The sequence below is a fragment of the Centroberyx affinis genome, unplaced genomic scaffold (genome assembly GCF_046629955.1).
Source record: "Centroberyx affinis isolate AG114_WGS23_722 - 3 ecotype Tasmania unplaced genomic scaffold, CSIRO-AGI_Caff_v1 ptg003199l_1, whole genome shotgun sequence".
NCBI classification, from domain to species: Eukaryota; Metazoa; Chordata; class Actinopteri; order Beryciformes; family Berycidae; genus Centroberyx; species Centroberyx affinis.
The window spans coordinates 75,902-98,118 of record NW_027281240.1 but is presented as its reverse complement, the minus strand read 5'-3'; the positions used below and the strand labels follow the sequence as shown (position 1 = coordinate 98,118).

The following is a 22,217-nucleotide window of genomic DNA, read 5'->3' as shown; positions in this document are numbered from 1 at the left end:
TGCATTATGCCAAACCCACACTTGTTAGCTTTGAAAGACACAGCAGCGCCCTCTGGAGAGCGGTTCAACAGCTGACTCCGCTTCACATTTGGTGTCTTCAAGACAAGGGACAACAAAACATGTCTGAGTGCGTAACGGTTCGCAAAATGAGGAGGCTACACTGCTAACCCCACAGCCAGCAACCATCACCCGGCCGCAGTCCTCTCGGAAGCCGTCGAGTCGATCAACTGCTATATGATTCCCGTCGTGTTAACGGCCATCAACCCAGAAAGATGCCACAGAAAACACTGGGATCCATTGTAGGTCTGCTCTGTACCGGGACCTGTCTGGTTCAGGTAAGGCGGCGCTAGCGCCCATGGGGGCGGCAGGCGTTTTCAGCGGAGGCCGCGGCTCTCAGCTGGAAGTAGGCCTTCAGCTGAGCCTTTTTGTCTCCTCCACAAAGGAAACTGGGCTCGGTTGGCTAGCTACACTTCGGGTGACGTCAGGCTCGATGGACAAGCTCTTATTTATATTTCGGCAGTTGTGATATTGATAACTTAAGAGACTAAACGGGTGTTACTCTTATTTTCAGTTTGAATCAAGGGCGTCGATATTAGCTGTTGCTAACTGGTACCCGGCAAACTGTCGTGTTTATTCATAGTTGTAGTTATTAGCTAGCCAGGCAGGGAAGTCAACGTTAGTTTACCTAGCTTGACTAGCAGAATCGTTTTTCTAACTTGCCTCCCTGTTTCCAAATAAATTGATAGCAATATAATAGCTACATCCACACGGTGTTATTTAGATTTAACGTTAGCAGAACATTTATAACACCGTCGTTTTACGCACTGACCTCACGCCAAGTTCAGCAATATGAAGCTTAACGCTAACTCGTATTCAAGTCCCAGCCAGTTTGAGATGTTGCTTATATTATGACGATAGACTTAAAATGCGTACAGAAATGTGGGAAACATAAATGACACTCGACTGGCACAAGACGGAGGCTAAATTGACCCTGTGTTCCTTCTGAAGTGAACCTCGTCGGCGTGAAGAACTTGCTGCGCCTTTTCTTGTTTACTTGTATGACAGAGTATTTAACTAAACATTACCTTTGTGTATATTTGTGTGTGTGCTCCAGGGAAAGGAGTTCTGTTTTGGGGTAAACAATGAGCAGTACCGCTGTGAGATGGGGTACTGCTGCGGGGAGACGGAGTGCTGCACCTACTACTATGAGCTGTGGTGTAAGTCACAATTATCTTCTCATTTATAGTTCTTCATTTTCTATTGGCTCTTATTTCATTTTCAGTTTCATTAACGTGTACTCTTTAATCCTGTGAAATACTATTTAATCATCAGAAATAAAATGTCACCAGCCAAAACTTATTGAAAAGTTAAGTTTTGGGAGAGAAAAAAAACTTTTTTCCTGGTTTTAACACAATATTTAGTCTATGGCACCATATTAAAATATAGGAATTGATTACAGTAAGATTTAGCAGCAGACCTCCACTATCAGTCACCTCCACCCTGGACTACTTTCATTTATTAAGCCACGGATTTTTTTTAACAAGTTAAATGGAATGGTAATGATGTAGCAATAGTAAAAACAGTTAGGCTCACATCACTTGTATAATATGATATGAATGTGTGATAGGCCTACATTAGATGAACATTGATTGAAGTTATTTTGTTTAACCTAATTGTCAATACATTTTAAAGGTATCTTATGTAAAAGCTTAATCTAGACTACAATCTTCTCAATAGGTCTGAAGATATGGTGGACGGACTTCTAATCGTTTAATTACTCATTTGGCTCAGTGTATGTTTTCTGGGTCATAACAAGCCCCCCATCCCGGCCTTCCTTAGCTTGAGCCCCTCCCGCCTTTGTAAACGCTCAGGCTCAATCATTATGATGGAGGAATAGCCAGTCGTAAAGATAAAAAATCTCTGTATGCCCCTCAAATTGCCTAGGAAGGTAAGAAAGCAAACACTATGCAATTATTTACGCACTTATAGGCCTTTATCTCGTTGTTCAGTAGTCCACTCTAAACAAAGAAACTTGATGTTGACTATCGGTGTGCGTACTCCTTTTATGATGTGTGCTGCTGCCCACTTACAGCTCAACAGCTGGCTGGTAAGAACACAGGCTACCACTACAGTACATCACTGGAGCCAGATATTTGCATTGCCTGCTGGTATCTGATGAATAGCCACAGTAATCAGTAGTCTACCTCTTCCTAGGTTGCTTAGGATATGAGCAACATCTACTAACTGTCAACTACACTAGTAACTACACTAGTTTTTACCTTTTGTGCTATGTTGCCTGTTTGCTGGATGAGGGGGCGTGTATGGCGCTGTTTGGGGACAGGTTCTGTCTTTGTTTTGATTTAGATTCCTTCTTCTGTGTTTGCGCCTGGATGGGGGAGAGGGTTTCTCCTGTATAGGGAAATGTTTGGTGACAACAGATGCCTTCTCTGTTATTATCAACATGAAAAAACAAGGAACTGAAAAATTACTTTTGAGGCAATGTGGCGGAGGGTGCACAGTAATATCACAACTCAGTAATTTGCTTGGCTAAAAGTAAGTAATTGTTGCCAATGTGGCAACTTTTTACTAGATTTAGTGACTTCTATTTTTATTTTTTTTAATTCACAGTTTCTAATAATTACATACATACAGACCACCAAATGGCAAAGGAGACATACAGACACCTACGTATGCACATAGGAGAAAGAAAAAGAAAGAGAAACAAAAAAAAAGAGAGAAAAAAAGGGGTCAACATCACAGTACAATTACAATATAATGTAAGAATTAAGCAATTGATTGCAGTTATTCTAATATGAAATGAAATGGTAACAAAGACAGTCCACAGAAATGCCAAATGTCAATTAAGAACAACAAGAATCCCAACAGAAACTATCTGACTATTTCTCATAAGTGACTACTAACAAATCTAGCTACTTTTTAAGACCATGGGGGAAATGTTAATGTGTGTTGACTCCAAAAGCAATGCTGCAATGAACTTGTCCCCCCTCACAGGGTTCTGGCTGGTGTGGACCCTGTTTATCATGCTGAGCTGCTGCTGTGCCTACCGACACCGGCGGGTTAAGATGCGTCTACAGCAGGAGCAGCGGCAACGTGAGATCAGCCTCATGGCCTACCAGGGAGCCTCCAGCTCCTTCATCTCCCCTCCACCGCTCAATCTAAGTGAGTAGTCTTTGGGTGCCATGGGGAATTTAAAGATGCCATTTAACTATCTAATGTTTGTGGTGATAACATTAGTATTATTATTATTGGTATTATTAACATCAGCAATCACCTGATTTTCACTGGTATTACAGCACTTTAAGCAGAACAGAAATAGCAGAAGTCTTTTGTAATGTAATTTTCGAAAAAGAATACAAATATCCTAAAATCATTTACTGGGCCTGCTGTGTCGTAAAGGCCCACTCAGCAAAATTTAGAAACCATATTGGACACCTATCAAACAAAGTAAAATTACTAATAGAGCTTAAAGAACACAATAACAGGTTATCAGTTTAATGCAAGATCATAAAACAAGCCTTTCTGTATGTGTTAAGATGCAGAGTTACTCAGGCAGGTTGGTCAAATGTAATTGACCCTTGCAGGTGTTGAACCATTTATAGTCTTTAATCTAGACTATGGAACAGTCAAAATGAATCAAGCTCTGTAATATAATCTGGGCCCTAGCCATGTATTGCTTTTGAAATAATCAATAAAATCAACTGGAAGCCAACGTAAGGTGGTTGAAATGATGTTATATGATGTTTTCTCTTAGTTCTAGTTAAAAGCCTTGCCACATTAATCTGAACTAGTTGAGAGGAGAAAGTGCTTTACAGCTGAGGCAAATCTACAGCATCTCATTAGTTAATAAGATCAAGATGATGAGATAAAGGCATAACATCTGTCCTCTCCAGTCAGAAAAAGAACCGAAATTACCTAATTTTAGACATATTTCGCAACTGGTAGAAACAAGACCAAACATCTTGATTATTTGGACATAGAACAGCATCACAAATGTCAGATTGTGACATTGCTGGCAACCGGTTTGTTATTAGTTACCAAGTTTAACAATTTTTTTTTTAAACATCCAGCATTTCTTTTAGACAGTGATTAAGAGTATCAAGTCTACTTGTACACTGGGATTTAAGGGCGAGTAAAGCTGCTTATCATCCACATAGCAATAAAACGAAATATGTGTACGAATAGCATGAGATAGAGAGCAAAACAGGACCCAGGATTGAACCTTGAGGTAATTCACAGCTAAATATAGAACTACCCAAGGCAACAGAGATCTGCCTATCTGAGAGATATAATATGAACTAATTATCACTAATGTCTGTAGCTCTCACAAAATGATTAAGATGACCAATTAAGATGTTGCAGTCTGCAGGATCAAAGGCAGCCCCACGATCTTGTAGAGCATTTGTAACTCTTGAGTCCTCTCTGTCACATGTTTACGACAGATATCAGACTGGAATTTTTCAAATAAGTCATATCAGCCAGGTAATCAGTTTATTTATAAATGACCTTCTCTAATACTTAAGACAGAAAGGAGACTTGATAAATACTGTTTGTCTGTAATTACTTGGAATTGAAGTGTCCAGACAAGCCTTTTCAAGTGAAATGTGAACAAGGCCCGTAGCCAATGAGCTATTTACGAAAGAAAGATTTTTTTGAAAATGGTTACCATGACCTCTTTTAGTAGTCTAGTCTGTATTCTATACAGGGAACATAATGAGCATGTCATACAAGATACAGTTTCAGAGTGTTCATGATCTTTGTCCATGACAAAATCACAATCAATGGTGTAATCTCATTTCTTATGTTTTTACTTCTCTTGGTAAAGAAGATGAAAAATGTCAGGAGATGGTTCAGTATTGCTCAGGACCCAATCATCTTTTGTCTTTCATCCAGACTTGGGAAAAGTCAATAGAGCTTTATGTGTAGATCTAAGACTATGTTTCTGTAAATAGCTAGTTAAAAACTTTGCAATATAAGCTGGGGCCAAGGTATTTATTGCTTTTAAAATGAATCAAAATCAAAGACAGAATCAAAAACTTAAAGTAAACTTTCAGGATAGTTTCAATCCCACAACGAGAGAAAATTGTGAGATTTTTTTTGGTGAAATTCCTTTACTTCTGTGACGCCATGGATGTCAAACAACTTGTTGTAGGAACATCTGGCAGGACAGATAAACACTGGGTTTGATGAAATGCGCTAGGATCAAGACTAGAATGCAGTAATGCAGGGGTATAAGGAGGTTAGGTAGTGGGAGCTGTCATCTGTGAGAACAGTGTGCTGGCTGACTCAGCAGGAATCATACAAGGGACTTGGCATCCTTGGAAGCTCTGGATAGGAATGGGAGGGGAGCACTCTGCAATGGAGGGACCTGGAAACTCTGGACCTGAAGTAGGGATTTAAAAGTTCTGGAAATTTGCTGGTGGAACCTGACAAGTTTGGATGTAGATCAAGGGAGGGACCTGGCATCTCTGGAAAAAAGGGGGGAGGAATGTAGGCACCTCTGGAAATGGGTGGAACTAGATGCGAAGAGGGGGAGATATCTGACTTCTCTGAAGAAAAGGAGGAGGGAAGCCTTGACATCTCTGTGAGGAGAGGCAAACTCGGGCATTTGTTAGTGGGGGATGGGGTTGGAAAAGTGCCCAAATCTCTCTCCGAAGGATAATAAAATGTTGCCGACTTACAAGGGCTCCTGGCTTGTATGTCCCGACATCTCTCGAAGTGGAGGATCATTTCTTCTCAGAGAGGAAAGGGGAGATCTCTTCTGTTTTCTATGAAAAGACGCATGGTGATGCATGATCTTCTTAACCTCCACAACTCTAAATGTTGTGTGTTGTCTGGCAGCTTTCTTTGTAAGCTGTCGGTCTCTCGCTGCCTTTGAAAGGAGTTTAGTGCCCTTGGCATTCAGATGCCCTTCATTTGTTGAATACAAATATCAATATGCAGAGCTACAAACACAATGGTGCACATGAATGTTGAAATTAATGTCTTGATTAGTGCTGTTACTTATGATGATCTGAAGAACATCCAGATATGGAGGCAAAATAGAGATGGTGATTCTTGCCTCAGTGTACTTTTCAGCTGCCACAATGACATGTTTAGCTTGTCATTGTACATACAATTATTTAGCATTTTGTCTTCATAGATAATATTCAAGGCACTCCGAGTTGTGAGACATCATATTTTCTTACTTTGCCAACTAGGATCCTTATCTTTCATATACTTTACATTGGAATCATTCAGTATTGCTCAGTCTTGGGACAATCCTCATGTGCATTGATGACATGAGAATGTCTGATGCATTTTTGGAATTTCTTTCAGTCATAACTCAAAAAACTGGTCTATTTTATCACAATGTTTACAAACATTACTGTCTCCAAATACATGTAATGCTCATGTTTACCTGTCACCTGTTTTATAAATGAAAGGTCAATATGCTCATATACTGAATCAGAAATTTAATCAGCAAAAGTTGCGAGAGTGCAAAACAAAATGATTTGTGATCGCACCTACACAACTGCCTAATTTCTTGCCTCAAACTACAAGCATTTTAAAATAGACTTGCCTGAATCAGAACTGTTCTGTATTCTGTCTCGGCTCTAGTAAAGATATTGGTTTAATATTATTTCTTATGGAAAATGATCAATCAAGGTTTCAGAGATTTGGCTGGAATTTGCCAGTGACCCTGGTATGACTAGATGAAAATATAACACTATTTGGAAATACAGTTGCAAAATGTGTTTCTTAACATAATAATGCAAACAACATTATTATTGAAGCTTTGATTACCCATGATTTTGAAGACATGCAGTTGGGTGCACTGACAGTATTCTGAGTGGGCCATTTTATATTTTGGGGGGTCATTAGGGCAATGGTGTGGCCTTGATCACACCTTGTTAGAGTAATGAGGAAGGACATGAGCAGATACACAACTATCTTTATGGGGATGGTGATAATGAGGCTAAAGCTTGTTTATTTGCTGACTTCCAGGGTTCTGGAACGACTGCAAGCTTCCTGACTATGAAGAGGTGGTAGGCCATCCCCCGACACCACCTCCACCTTATTCTGAAATCCCTCCTGAGACTACTCCAGTACTCCTTCCACAATCCAGCCAGTCAGAAGCTGCTTTGGTACTACAAGCGCATGCGGAGGCAGAGCCGACGGTGGACCCTCAGGCCTCTGGGTCGTCGGCAGACCAGGAACCAGCCTCAGAGGCGTCAGCACCCAGCCAAGCACAGTGTCTGGCAGAGGAGGAAGTGGAGGCTTCGTTGGCGGCAGCGGAAGAGGACGAGGAGCTTGTTACTCGGCGCCGGCACGTGACGGGTGACTCAGGGATCGAGGTGTGCGTATGCCAGGTGGACGTAGACGAAGGCTCGGGGCTTGACGAGGAGAGCGACGAGGAGCAGCGGGTGTGCCAGGGTGCTGGAGGGGACTGCTGCTCCGGGCACCAGCAGCAGACCTTCAGACATAAAGAGCGCACGCCTGAGCCACCCAGCCAGACCCCCAGCACCAGCACTGGAGACCACATGGTCTGATCCCGAGCCTACCAACCAACTAACCAGCCAACCAGTCTGGCTTTCTGCTTCACACAGGGTGATACAAGAGAGCTATTGTCGTCATCATCATCACAGTGACTGTCTGTGTTTTTGTTGTTTCAACTGTCACATAGACATGACTTTAAAATGATGATGACGACGACTACCCCTCAACAGATCATGATTAAGGAAGACAAATAATTCATTGTGTGGATAAACTCATGGTTACATTTTTTAATATCTTTGGATGGTTCTTCTTGCTTTTGTTTTGTTTTGTTTTTGCTTTGTGGGGAAACCAGCAAACATAATGTTGATGCTCCTTTTGGAATGGGTGTGGGCTAGTGTTAAATTAGAGCGCTTCATCGGGCAGCGAGAAGACGGGGCAGTAATTGATTGTGACTGAAAGCAGAATTGACTGTTTCCCTAGCTCCTACTCTCTCCTCCTTGAACACTGCCGTCTTGTTTTCCTCTCACACTCGCTACTTACCTTGGTCAGAACTTCACCGGCCATCCTTCTGTCTGACATTTTACTTCTGGTGGGACGGCCAGCTAACGGCATACCAACACGGTCAACGACACCCTTCCCCTCTCCCCCCTCCCCACAACCACTTAGCAGAGGTCAAAAACAAACCTCTTCAAACCTAAGACCTAAGGATGATACTGGACAATTCAACAGCACACGTTTTGTTTTCCTGAGGCTTTATATGTGTGTGGTTGAGTGTATGTGTGTGTGTGTGTGTGTAAAATCTAGGGCACAGCTGCATGGTGATGTCAGCTCTGAGGTCATAGCAGCCAGCGTCTAGTATCTTCTCATGTGAAGTCCATGGGATGTTTTGTATCCAGAGTGGGGGAGACCACCCCATAACACATCAGAGGAGAGGAGCGGGAGAGAGTTGTCGTGTTCTCTTCCTGGCTCTCTCTGGATTTGGTTTCTATACTAATACCCCCCGCCTCCTCTCCCCCGCCCCCACCCATCTTCCCATTTCCCTTCTTGATACCCGTAATGCGGTCACCCCAGCTCTGTAGTCAACACTTGGCCTGACTGTGGGATATTGAATGATCCACTCCAACAGGACTGTATGATGTATTTGTGTGTGTGTGATCTCTCCACTTTGACGCGTGACTGCAATACTGAAATTGAAGTCCAGTAGCCAAAAGTGACGTTATTCCATGGCTGTGCCACCAAGTTTTTGTCATTAAAAAGTCTCCTGGTGGCTGTGTGCTAGTTTGTGTGATTTCATGTGTTAGGCCATAGTTTGTAGTGCTGTCAGCACCATTTTGAAGGACTTTCTGCTCCTCATTCTGTAGATAACTGTGTAGTTGGGACGTTGAAAATGCAGGGTGAGCTTGTTTTTGTCTTTTCATTTCATATCCTTTTCTGCTTTGATGTCACAATAATTACCGTTAATGGAAACAAAGCTCCTGACTGGGGCTGCTACAGTGTAACTAGTGAGTGATGGAAGTTTTAATGCAGTATGGAAGGGTGGAGTCTTATATAGTGTGTATATCTTCAAAGTGCCCTAGCCTCTGGTGGAAATATCCAGCACCAGGCTTACACCACTTGATTAACAAGAAATAGCACTGGTATTTTGCATGAGGCATGATTTTCGGTGTGTTTGTGTTTGAGTAGATTAGCATTCTTTACCAGTTCAAAAATAGTGAAATAGGTTGCAATTACTTTAAAGATTTTCATATGCTGACCAGCGATTGTGCTGCTGGCTTGACCCATTTGTGTCCCAAATATGACACCGTGCTACAGTGGATACACGACTCAGTACACGGGTGTTGGGGTTAGGGAATTGACCGAGGTTTAAGTATAGATGTCCTGGATCTAGTTTCATTGTGTTGTTATGACTCTGCAAGCCATGCTGTGCTGTTATGCAGTGCTGGGTAGCTAGTTGGCTAGTGCAGTCTTGGCTTGCTGTGGCCACCGTAGCACTCGGCAATGCGAGAGATTTGCAATGGTATTTTCCATTGGCAGCAGAGGGAGAGTGCACTGGGGAGTTGAGGTGGACGGAGGCTCTGCTGTGCAGTGCAGCCACTGTTGGCACAGCTGCAAATTCTGTTGTGATAACCGCATGCTCCTCGGTGATGTGTGTCGGTTGCCCAGCATATGTCTCAAAGCATAGTGGTGGAAGTGGGTGTCGTCAGATAGGAGAACCATAGCAAAGCCACAACAGATTTTTGTTTATTTGTTGCAAGATAACAGCTTTTTTGTTTGAAGAGCTGTGTAAGACAAGTGGTAACTGATAAATCAGTAAATAAATTAGTATTCAAATTTTGTTTGGACCATCATTCAACAAAAGTTGTCTTTCCATAATCTGTTCTGATACTGTGTGTCAAAATGAGCACAGTGTAAAGACTCAGGTCAGATAGTCATTCTCTTTCACGGAAGCACACACACACTCACAAGATATTGTTCCAGATTGGCCTTTATTGCAGTCATGATGTAAGAATCTATGGTGCAATGCTTTTGGAAAAAAAATACAATTTAGATTTGGGATTGTTAGCATGACCGTTTTGAGGCAGTTGTGAAAAGTTTGTAGTCCCAGATATGAAAGTCATACTAAACATGGCAATGAAATGTGTTCTGAAGATCTGCTACACTGTGAACATGACCACACCCCCATTAGGACACATATAACTTGAGACATTTTGATGAAGACACCTTAAGCTGCCTTGCTTCATCACTAGAGAGCAGATTTCTTGGTCATGGAGCTGCACAATTAAAAATAGCCTCTGTGAGCGGAAATAGTTAGTTGTGCTACCTGTGTTGAAATGCCTTATTAGAGTAGATATAGTTTAAGTCATTTTGTGATGAATTTATACTGAATAATAAGGTAATAGGTGATTGTTTCTGATTTGTGATTTACAAGCAAGTCAAGTTTGTGTGGCATTCCAAGCATGATTGTTTCAGAGCAGAGGAGCGTTTTGTGATCAGTAGATTAGAGCGTCTGAGTTTGTCATGAGAAAGCCTGCTCACTTTGTTAGAAAAGGATGTGGCTTGTAAGCATTGTAAACCCACAAGATCCAAACCATCAAAAAACCATCAAACCATAACTTTAGGGGCTTTTAGTTACAGTGTTTGTGTCTGAGGGTTGTTGTGCAAAATCTGAAATACTGTGTGTCTGCTAGTTAGTTGTGCCACTGTTGGGATTTGTCCAGACCAGGTTTTGAGTTTGTCCTCACTGTGTTTTTGTTCAATGGATTTGGTCGAAGATTAGATTGTGAAATGAACTGACTCGAAAGCATGAGTAAAATGAGAAAAAAATACTGCTCATTTTTTGTTTTGTATGTTTTTGTTGTGATCCATACTAGTTGTGTTGTTTTTAGTGTTTGGAGGAAAAAAAAATTGCTTTGTAACCTTTTTGCGAAGGTGCATTTAGGCGGATTTGTATGCAGATATAGACTAATGGACATAGTAAATAGGAGGGTATGGGGGAGGGGGAGGGGGAGGGGGAGGGGGAGGGGGGGTCTTTTCTGAATGAGTGGACGGGAGGCCCATAGTTTTCCCATTGCCAAACAACTACTATGCCTCCCTGGCTTTCACATGTTTACCTAGATTAAGGGCTATATCAGTCATCAATTGTGGACAAACAACCATCCATCCATTCATTCAATGATTCACCTGCTCTGTACTTGTCATTGTAAGCCACAGTTGCAGAGATCCGGTCTCTGAACATGGTCAGAAATCTGCAATCTGAACATGGTCAGCGTTTGGATTTGGATGTCCTTTTATGTTGTGGTCAAGCTAATATTTAATAATAGCTGATTGTATATTATTATATATTTTCATTTTATAGGCTTTACCTTTTGCCTTTTTTCCCCCATTTTCAACCTCAACAGAGGTGCGTGATGCCCCCCCCAAAACTCATACTCACACACACACACACACACACACACACACACACACACACACACACACACGCACACACACACAGGCTCTTATGCCCCTCTCAGAGCCACATGAGGAGGAAAAGTCCCCCGAGGAGAACGATGCCTCCGTAGGTAACTAGCTGCAGGTGCGGTCATGACAGAAGCTTTAGCCTTGCTCCAGTGACTCTTTGTGGACCGTGACTCCACCTCTCCCTTCCTCTGTACCCAAGGATTGGTTACAGACACTGTAGCAACCCACAGGCCCACAGTGCCATGGTTTGTTTTTCTCAGCTGTGGGGATATGTGCACGGCTCTGCTTGTGGACCTGTGGAAACGGAGGGCGCAGGGCACGACCACCCAAGCAGTAACGTTGTCATGACCTTAAGAATATTCTACCAAATGCACTCCCATCCCCATGCTACACAGATCATTATTGTATTCACTGATGTGCGACTTTCATGTTGGTTTGTTCCCACTCTCAGGGTTATCTTAAACAAGCAGTGCTATAATTTTAAATAAACATTTTGTCCCACCAGTCTCATAAAGCCAAAGCAATTTACTCATGATTACTGTCTCCCCGCCCTTATCCATCTTTATTTCTGCATCACGCATCTCTGTACTGTGTTGTACTTTACTAAACTAGGCTATGCAAAAACATAAACCCACTGTTTATATGCTGCGATCTCTTTCTCACTTTCTCTGTCATTTGTCTGTGGGCACCAGTACAAGCAATATTATTCTCAGTACTTGTCACACTGCACTGTACTGTACTGTACTGTACTTTGGTTGGTTTGTTGTATATGTATTTGTTTAAAAAAACATGTAAAAAAAAAAAAAAAGTCAAAAAATGCTTATTGCTACTACTATGACGTGCTTAGTATGTATGCTTCAGAAGTAAATATGCATTTACTTCTCAGTGGATGGGAGGAGTCAAAGGAGGGGCTTCAGTTAAAAAGCCATTCTAGTTCATATATTCTTTTTTCCCTTGTTAGCTCTTGCCAGCGACATTGTGGGTGGAAATACAGTTTGCCTGCCTCCTCATCCGCTAAGAGTTTATACTCCTGACTTATTATGGATAAACCACATTATGTTTTGTAAGCCGAAGGAGAGCGTTGAATATATTGCTTTTGTTGGATGAATTCTTATTTAATCTCTTGGTCTGTTTTTTTTTTGTTTCCTGTGGATATGTTTGCCACTGTTCCATCCCTTGTGTTTGTTGCACTAATTTGGTGTGTTGGGTGTCTCTGTTTAAACAACAGCTGTCTGTGTTTTTTCCATCTTGATGAATTTTCACTGACTGAATATTTAACTGTTGCCTTTTAATCCTCAGTTATAATCAACACCATCAATTTCAAAAAATTTTGATATTATACATATGAAAGACCTATATATGGAACACAGTCAGCTTACATTTGACCAGGAATCTTAATGGGCTGTTCTAGGATTGTTTTGTGTCCACCTCAACAAGCGCAGCCCCGATGTTTGAAGATATGTTGCACTCTGAACTTCTAAAAAGAAACAATATCGCTGTTAACGCAGTGATTGTTTCTGTCAAGCAACCTGTAAAACATACTTCTTTACTCTTCCTCCTCTCAACCATAGATAATATCAAGCAGATGTTGGTGCCATGGTTGATTTGTGTGAAAAGATTTTTTTCCTTTTTTTTTTGCCAAAATGAGAAAAACCCAAGCTTGAGAGGGAAGCAGGCATCCACAACAAATGCGGACCGGACTCTTTCTGCATTGTTTTCCAAACACCTAGATCAAGCCAAAAAAAAAAAGAATAGAGTGAAAGATTAAAAAAAAAACATTCAAGCACTGAATGATAGCTAAAAATGCTTTGGTGTAGTAAGAGGTCTGCTGTGTACTCTTCGGGTCATCATTTGTATTTTATTTTTTTAATAAAACAAACATTGGCACTCAACTGACTGCTTCTTGCCATTTTCCTTTCATTCATTCTTGACTTGAAATCCTTTGATTTCATTTAACCAGCCGCCGCCTTTCAAGGGATCCTGGTGTGTCGTCTGTCTGTTGACGTAACGTTCATCGAGCTGGGAAGACGGATCCTGTCATGTTGAAGGAGAAGTGGACCTCTACCCCACTGACTGGAGTGTTTGTGCTGCCCCACCCAGGCATGTGATGCAGCTGAGATGTTGATCTAGAGGAGCATCACAAGGCCGTGTGAGAGCCGCCTCAGGCATGCAGCACAAATTATTGATGAGATAGGGAGTGCCTAAGGCTATTTTTTCATGTATCCCTGAGAGGATTAGTGTGTGTGTGTGATAGTGCACATACAGATGATACAGACGATACAGACTTGTGAGCATGTGAAAAAGTCACAGCCTTTTGTTTCCCACACACATTGAAAGTTTTAAAAACTTTTTACTCATGAACATGGGAGATATTATGTAGTGCACCATTTGTCAGTATACATTAAAAAGGTGACTTGCTGACATATATTTGTGGAAGTTACCTAGCTGGGCCCTGGCTTTAAACATAAGGAAGTAATCTAGAAAAAAACCAATACTAACTGCAGTTTCCTAGAATATTATCTGGACATTATTGCCATGCACTTCACCCATGTTATCACAAACCAACACCCAAAGGTCAAAGGAAACTTATGTCAGTGTAGGGTTTTGGTCTTTAATGAGGCAAATTGTTCAGGACACGATTAACACGTTTATGGGTCACTGAATGGATACATGAGGCACAGTTTCCATACCAAAAAGACAAATGTGACACTCAGACAAGGCAACAAACAATAAACAGGATACAAATCATGTAGGAAGTTGTCAAAGTGGCTACAGCAAATGCAGAACGCATCGCATCTGATGTCGGGAGGCAGAAGTCCTCACACATTGCACAATGGGAAACAAAGCTCCACATACAGATATATGATATTGACAGTAGCTTGGAACCATTTCCAGAACATGTAGTAGAAAATTGGATTGAGTCAACAACAGCTGGCCAGTCTTCAGCCAACAGTATCCACAGCTCATGCCTGGATTCAAAGAAGACCGCTTTAGGCCAAACCAGCATGTTTGTACTGACAGGATTCATTGCACTGCAGAAACTTCTGTGACACATTCAAGGCAAAAACATAGGCAATGTTTTTACACATAACGCAAAAGCACAAAAAAGCATGACCTGAACACGGTTATTTAAGTTAATGTGTAGATAAACTAGGATGAGTGAAAATAAAGGTGTGATCAGTGGGAGGGAAAACAGACTGCTTGAATAAACGATTGCTCATTTCAGTTCTCACCTCCAACCACAATGCAAAGCTGCATTTTCTGACGCACACTGAGATATATAAAGTTATTTCGTCCCTATTTGGATTTGTGCTAGAAATTTGATTCCTTTTTTTTTTAAGTATCACATAAAATTAGAAACAAACAAAACAGTGATAAATACAGATTTTAAACATCTTGTGAGAGCAATAAAAATGTAACAGGCAACTTATTGAAATTAAATATATCCCTTTAGCACTCCAACATTCTTCATCAGCACACGCGCCAATGAGACAGAGGTCAGTTTTACTTCCACACAAACACATTTATCAAACAAAAAAACAAAAACACAATTAGCCTGTTTTGGACAAAGAACAGTGGTAGCCTACATAATTAGTAAAAAAAATAAATAACCTCAAGGAACTTCATGCATACTACAGCAACTACAGTATAAGAGTATAATACAGAGTCAAAACGATTGAGTACCTAGGACAGAGATGCTTTTTCTAATGCAAAGTAGAGTAGAGGTGCATCATTCAGTTAACAAAGAGACTATTGATGACATGTCATGGGCGGGTTTTGGTGCCGTACGGCTGGTGCTTCAAAGCACTCTGCATACGGGTAACGAATCACGAGGGAATAAGAACACGTCAGATACCTTGCCCCCGCTGACATTTCAAGTGTACAATTTAGATAAGAGATGATCTATTTATATATTTCTAGAAGTCTTAAAACCAACATCAATTAAATCCAACAGCAGTGAAAAAAACAATGTATCGATAAGCCAAAACAGACCGTTCATATTTGTCTAATCCAGCAAAAAAATAAAAAACTAGGCTTCTCACACCGCTCTTTGAAGTCATGTCACATACTGTACATCTACTGTACATCTACAGTAGTGAAAATGGTAAGGCCTAGTTGGTGTGCGGCAGGCAGGCCAAGAATCAAAAATCAAAATCCTCTTACTGACTCATGACTACCGATGGCACAGCTCAAGTATGGCTTTTGTGGCGTGGTGATGCATCTACTCTATCTCCTCTGTCACGGTGGCGTTGTCCTTAGGAAAAACAACCTATTGGGTTACATGGGCCGACAACAGTGTCTCAGTTTCATCTCAGTGCAGTCGGGTCCACTGACCGCAGGACTAGTGCCGATGACGAGGGAGGGCTCTCCCTCTTCCCCCCCCCCTCTGTCTCAGTAGAAGCGCTTGCGCCGGTTCTCACTCCAGTGGCTGTAGACCACCAGGCCGACCACAATGAGGAGGAAACAGCCCAGCAGGGAGAAGAGAACGGTGAAGAAGATGGCTATCCCACTCATCCCCTCTTCGCCCTCACCCACTGGAGAGAAACAGGGAGAGAAAGGCAAAGGCAGAATGGGAGATGATGATTAGAAAAATAAAGAGGAGGGTAGGGGAGAGAGGATAGCGAAGGTGATGAAAGGTAGGGGAAAAAGTGACAGGCAGAGAAAAATAAAGAGAAAGGGTGAAAGAAGAAAAGAGGAGAGAGAGTACAAAGATATAAGAACAGATGGAAAGGTGATGGAACTCTAAGTCATCTGACAGTAGTTTTTTTGCACACTGGTGTTGTGTGGTGTGTGTGTGTGCGTGTCTTACTTCTGAGTAAGTCTAAGTCATCTACACTGGTATGGTTATTTCCTCTTCCCTCTCCTCCTCCTCCTCCTTTTGACTCCGCAACACAGTCAGTTGGTAGAGTTTCAGGAAATTACATCATGGTTATCTGTAATTTGACAAGTGGAAAAGACTGTTATAACACACGGTAATGACAAAAAGTCACATGGCATTTGAAGTGAAAGTGAATATATATAGTTGATCATACGTTCAGTGCATATGCGCAATCAAGGGATACAAGATGCAGTTTATTCACTGCTCATGTTCATAGATCAATGTTGTTAGTGAAATGTGAGATGTTTTTGTCTCTATGAATGGACAGTTTTTGTTTGTGCGCAAACTCTGGTCATCAGGACAGCATGTGTTCTGTTACAGATGCACTTTAGCATCAACAAGCAGAGTGATCTAAGCTCCAGAGCATAATGAAACAACAATCAACTTTCAGACAACCTCTTGTTTTGTTTCATTTTGTGATGAAATGTGCGTTACTTTCATTCTGACACTCATTAGACAGCTTTGCTGGTTCTGTAGTTTAATAAATCTTCCTTTAATTGTTCAATGCTGTAATAGTGCTACTTTGACAGCCATGGATGAAAGAAACTTCACATGGTTTAGTTAAATAAAGTAAACCTGACACAGGATTGGGTAGAACAGGGAAGATAACCAGAAAGAGGTGTGTAATGTTGAAATTGATGTTGCACCAAGACAATTATTTGACATTGCACAAGTGCTTTGTTCTAACTGGGTACACTGCATTTTTTTAATCAAGCCATCATGGGTCATGTTTGTTAATGTTGTTTGGCTGGGCCATTCCCAGTGATGAGTGAAGACACCAGCTGCTGCTGGTTGCATTCAAACGACTTGGCAGCCAGTTACTCATATACTGTAGCTGAATACAGTGGAGCAGAATGATAGAATAAATCCCTCCTTTCTAGACCACGCTTACTTAGGTTTAGCTTACTGAGCTACAATCTACATTCTGCTTTTATGAAAAAAATAAAAAAAGTAATACCCCTCGACTTCAGTAAGATGCACAATCTTCCAGCCTACATTCTGTTGGTTAAATGATGATTAAACAAACAATTAATATTGTTTGTTTGTGAACTGTCATGCCAATAAAGCACAATTGAATTAATGCAACAGCCTCCACTACCATGGGAGCTTTTACCTGAGAGGTCTCCAGTGATGGCTGATGCTCCAAAGTAGTAGCCTTGGGGCAGCCGCACCCCGGGGATGTCCAGGCAGTCCCTCCACTCGTGCTGCCCCTCTATATCTATCATCACCTGGCAAACAGAGAGAGCTGCAATGACTTTTATGACAAATGCTTAGCTGATTTTTGCACTACAGGCCCCACTGTGTCTGTAACAGGTTGGACAGTTGAACACATGAGGAACTTTGTGTGTGCTATGCAGCTTTGCTAGATAATTGAAGCCAGAGATCAGAGTGTACGTCTCTTACTGTAAGTCTGCGGCGGACGTATCGGATGAAGAGGAAGGTGTCATGTTTGAGGTTGCGCACCATGGCGTTGCAGCCGCCCAGCTCGGTGGGCCGACCGTCCCGCTCATGGTCATAGCTGATGCTGCCGTTCCCCACCATGGCCAGTACAAAGGGGAATATCCTCTTGTGGTCAAAGGAGAAAGAGAGAGATAGAGAAAATGTCTGAATTTAAATTAGGCCCTTGGCATACACCATCACAGCGCTGACAGTTGGTGATGCTTTTCATTGGCCAAACACTCAGTTCAACTCCCTCAAGCCTGGAATCATGCAGAACATTTTGAAAAGAAGTTAATAGTTACATTGCAACGCCAACCACAGACATCGCTATCTAAAATCTTGTTTGGCCTTAGTCAATAATTATGATTAATATATTCCCTAACTATGATGAAAAAAGCATGCAATAGCCCCAGTCTACACCGTTGACGCTCCACCAACATTTAAGCAAAAGTGCAGCCTTACATCTTTAGGAGAAGGACTACTGGTTATTTCAAAGTCTACACTTAAAAACTGAAGACAATCATGCTTTTATAATTAGGACCCATAGGCTCTGTAATAAAGCGCATAAAGAAATTAAGCTGGCGGACGCTGTTCATTATTTTGAATCTTAAAAACTGTAAACGTGCATTTGATTGTTTCATTGTAAGTAACATCCTATTAACATTATATTTGTTGTATTGTTGTAGTACTGCCAGTATTTGAATCCTTGCTCCATTATTTTTTTGGTTTTGTAGTAACCTTTTTAAACTTTGTCAATCTGTAGCTGTGTGTAACTTACACAGCAGTTTGTGACACAATAATGGTCCTCTGTGATGGCATTATGGGCAACAAAATGGTTTCCCTGGCTGCTCAGACATCATGATGTAACCAACCCAGCAGCAGCCACTAGTTAGCACACAACGACATGGAAATCGAGTCACAGTCACAGTACAGTGACGTTGCAAAGCTCAGAGTGGAGTGCGGGATTGGTGGGCGGTCAGGATAGCATGCTTTGGGACTGACGGAGGGAGTACAAGGAGGGTAGACACGGGTTGGGGTCAACAATCTGTGTTCTAAAAATGGGTTACCTGTGTGCGAGGAGTGTATCTCTTCTTCTGCGCCTGTCTCCACAGAGTTGCACAAAAGAACACAAAGACAGGCCCTTTACACAAGTCTGCAAGAGCACTTGCCCACGGGTGCTCAGACAACATCTCATGAACATTAAAATTCTGCTTTGTGCGAGTCAAATCTGTACAAGGTGACAGACGATGGGTTCATTGAACCATCCAGTCTGAGAACAAAGAACTGGTTGAGGTGATGATGACCCCGATCTGACGGGATATGGCGAAAATAAACACATTTTGATTGAACTGTCTTAATAGAAGACAATACCTAAAATAAATAGAATATTTTGTTTCCCAAATGTTTTGTCCATTATGCCTACATTGCTTTCATGAAACAACTGAGATGTGAGGAGTCGTACTGCGGCATACCTCTAACTGCTTCTCCTCGTTGGGATATGTGTCCACAAACACACCCAAGCCGGTGAAGTTGTCCACATTTCCAAATACAGGACCTGTAGTGGCACATGATCAAACACTGTCAATTATATAAATAACCACGTTTCTTATTAGGTAACTTATTAGGTATATTTACCTTTCTGCGTGCGCTCTTTAGTGTACCAAATCGCCAATCCATCACCGTTCAGGTTCTTCTTTCCTTGCCCATGAATCTTAAAGTGCACCTGCATCTCCCAGTCCCTAAGATGGCAAGGCTGGACACACAAACAGTTAAATAAAGTGAGTGTAATAGACCGTTTTCAGTGCAATATATCTTAGTTTCAGAGAGGATAAGAAGGAATTGCTGAAATGCTGCAGTTTAACAAATGTTGGGTGGAACTAGCCTGATGGTTAGATAAGCAAACTTGACTGGTAGGTTGCTGTTTTGCATCACCAGTCCAGCTTGGATCTGGGTGTTTAGCAGCAAGTACCATCAAAGAGCCCTTGAGCAAGGCACTTAATCCTGATCTGTTCCAGTTGAGCCACTCTGAGGCCAACAGAAAGTCTGTGGTTGGGCTGGGCAGCTCCCAGGTGTGATTGTTTGTGTCACCCTCCCCCAGCAACTGCGCCCCCTGGCTGTTACTGTAAATACATGAGCTAACTGCCCTGGTTAAATAACGGTTTAAAAAGGTTCCACAGTTTTTGCCTGTCTTTATAAAGGTGTTATAAATACAGCAGTGACAGATCACAAGAGGTTTTTTTTTCACAGTGGTACCAGCGGATCTATACTCACAATGCGGCTCCATACTGCCCCCTGCCTGCTCTGCATGTCAGGTGTGAGGCGCACCTGATCTGTGGTTACCATGGCATCCCCCATCAGTTCCCAGTGGGAGGAGCCTGCGGATCCAACACCTGAGTACACAAATAGTATCATCATGACAAAAGCTGACACAGGACAATACAGCTGAAGAGTAAAGTGAGCCTGAAATCAAAATGGCCTGATGGCACTTGGTTTGCCATTCATGAATTAGAGAAATTAGAAAAGCACATAGGTTTTTAGTGAAGCACACTGTATGATAATATATAGGCTGTAATAACATGATGTCTTGGTTTGACTGAACTGCACTGTATGATAATATATTGGCTGTTATAATATAATGCCTTGGTTTGATTGAACTGCACAGATACAGCAGCAATCATTTGTAGCTTACGTGCATCTGAGGAGTAAAGCGTTGAAAGACACACAAATTAAGACATTTCTGAGGGAAAGCTCGGGCAAATAAATTATTGAATCGCCAAATGTATTATTCTAGAAACGTCTCCCAGTCCCCCCTCTGCTTTTCCCCCTCAATACCAGTGTTACTGCACAGAGGTAACGGGCAGGATACCTTGGTAAGGCTTCGACAGGGAATACTCCCGCTTCAGAAACTCCTCCAGTTCGTGGTGATCGTCGTCGGCGAAACATCGGCCAAAAGTAAAAATAAGAAGAGCTACCGTCCAGTATGATTTGAAAGACATTGTCTGTCGTTTGAGGATGAAACTAAACAGTGATTTGGATTCCTCGTAATTATTGCTTGTGGCGGCGGCCATCGTACAGGTCGAAACTCCTCCTACAAAAGCTTCAGCGTGCTTCCTGTTGGTTCACTGTGTTGCATGGCCTTTCCCCGTTTGTTCACGTGCCTGTCAATCAGAATGCACGCTATTGATTGGATGGACATTGGATAGGTAGTGTGTGTGTGCGTGTGTGCGCGCGCGCGTGTGGGCGTGGGTGAGGGTGATGCATGTAGTGAAAATGAATCGATTAACTTATCGATTTGAACTGTTAACGCTGCAGTCAACTCATCAAATTTCAGGCTACGGGTAATAACGGGTAATCTGAAGATGAAGTTTCTTAACATTCGTTTATGGAACATACTTTTTGGCTTGAAATGCCAGTCAGCTTGTAGTATAAGTTGGTGAGTTTAAAGCAAAAATCTTCTGATCTGAACCCTTACTGTAGTGAGTATAAACTGGTTCAACTTGAAATGTAATTTTGTTTGCAAAGGAATCTGTGTATGATAAAGCTATAAACAAGTGGGACTCTGTCCACACTGCTCAAGGCCAATTAGATAGCATTGTGTATCAACAAAATTGTAAATGCTGCATCACTGGGGCTTTTGTACTCAGTAAAGATGAAGAACTGCTATTGTGCTCAACTTAGGTCTATTTATTGCATGGGAAACAGAACAGGGCATCATTTCTGCATTCCACAAGTAATTTGAATGCATTAACAGTGCATTCTCACTTAGTGCAACAGCTCTTTTGTTGATATGACAATTGATAATAATCATGTTTGTGAAATTTATTTTTTATAGATTAATTACAAACTGTGCATTACTGCATATCTGACAGGCCACTTTGCTGTATAAATTAATATGCTTAATATAAATTAGCTGACATTAATTCAGTCACATCCAAGTCAATCTTATTTGTATAGCCCTTAATCACAATAACAGTCTCAAACGCGCATTTATTGTGAAATAATAACTGAAAACGACACCATCCAACCATAGACTCTCAAGAGAGGACAAGGAAAAAACTCATTAGGAAAAGAATATGCAATACTGTAATGGTAGCTATAAGCTAATTTCCATTAGTTGTGTAATGTTGTGTAATGAGTCAACAAAACGCTTCATAGCTTAAATGTGAAATTATCTAGGTGGCTAAAGCTGGCATATTGTGCCAATCTGAATATTATGAATTAAGATGTGCCATTGACAAAAAAAAATTCAATTTTATGTCATCCTGCCTAATTCCCTCTCATAGGTGTTTGAGCTGACAAAACAGAGGAATACCTGACCTTCAAACATATAAGATTAAGGATACGATGTGGCCAGGCTGTGCATGAAAATAAATGTTTCTTTTACACCTATTTTAAGAAGAGCTCCATGCTGTGCTATGGTGTTTCACAGTTAGACCATTTA

The 22,217-nt window shown here is 41.5% G+C and overlaps 2 protein-coding genes across 2 annotated transcripts; one reads left to right on the top strand and one right to left on the bottom strand.

Moving 5' to 3' along the window:
• Positions 1 to 7: 7 nt before the first annotated feature.
• On the top strand, positions 8 to 10,978 carry wbp1 (WW domain binding protein 1). The gene is made up of 4 exons (XM_071538063.1): positions 8 to 335; positions 1,115 to 1,217; positions 3,013 to 3,180; positions 7,006 to 10,978. The coding sequence occupies exons 1-4, from the start codon at positions 273 to 275 to the stop codon at positions 7,548 to 7,550; spliced, it is 879 nt and encodes a 292-aa protein (XP_071394164.1). The 5' UTR covers positions 8 to 272; the 3' UTR covers positions 7,551 to 10,978.
• Positions 10,979 to 14,059: 3,081 nt separating this feature from the next.
• lman2la (lectin, mannose-binding 2-like a) lies at positions 14,060 to 20,844 on the bottom strand. Its single transcript, XM_071538068.1, is given in 11 exon segments — positions 14,060 to 15,992; positions 16,268 to 16,294; positions 16,297 to 16,374; positions 16,377 to 16,391; positions 17,451 to 17,565; positions 17,741 to 17,902; positions 18,844 to 18,876; positions 19,249 to 19,331; positions 19,412 to 19,529; positions 20,048 to 20,166; positions 20,643 to 20,844. Coding segments are annotated over 11 exon segments (1,095 nt in total). The 3' UTR covers positions 14,060 to 15,849.
• Positions 20,845 to 22,217: the final 1,373 nt, after the last annotated feature.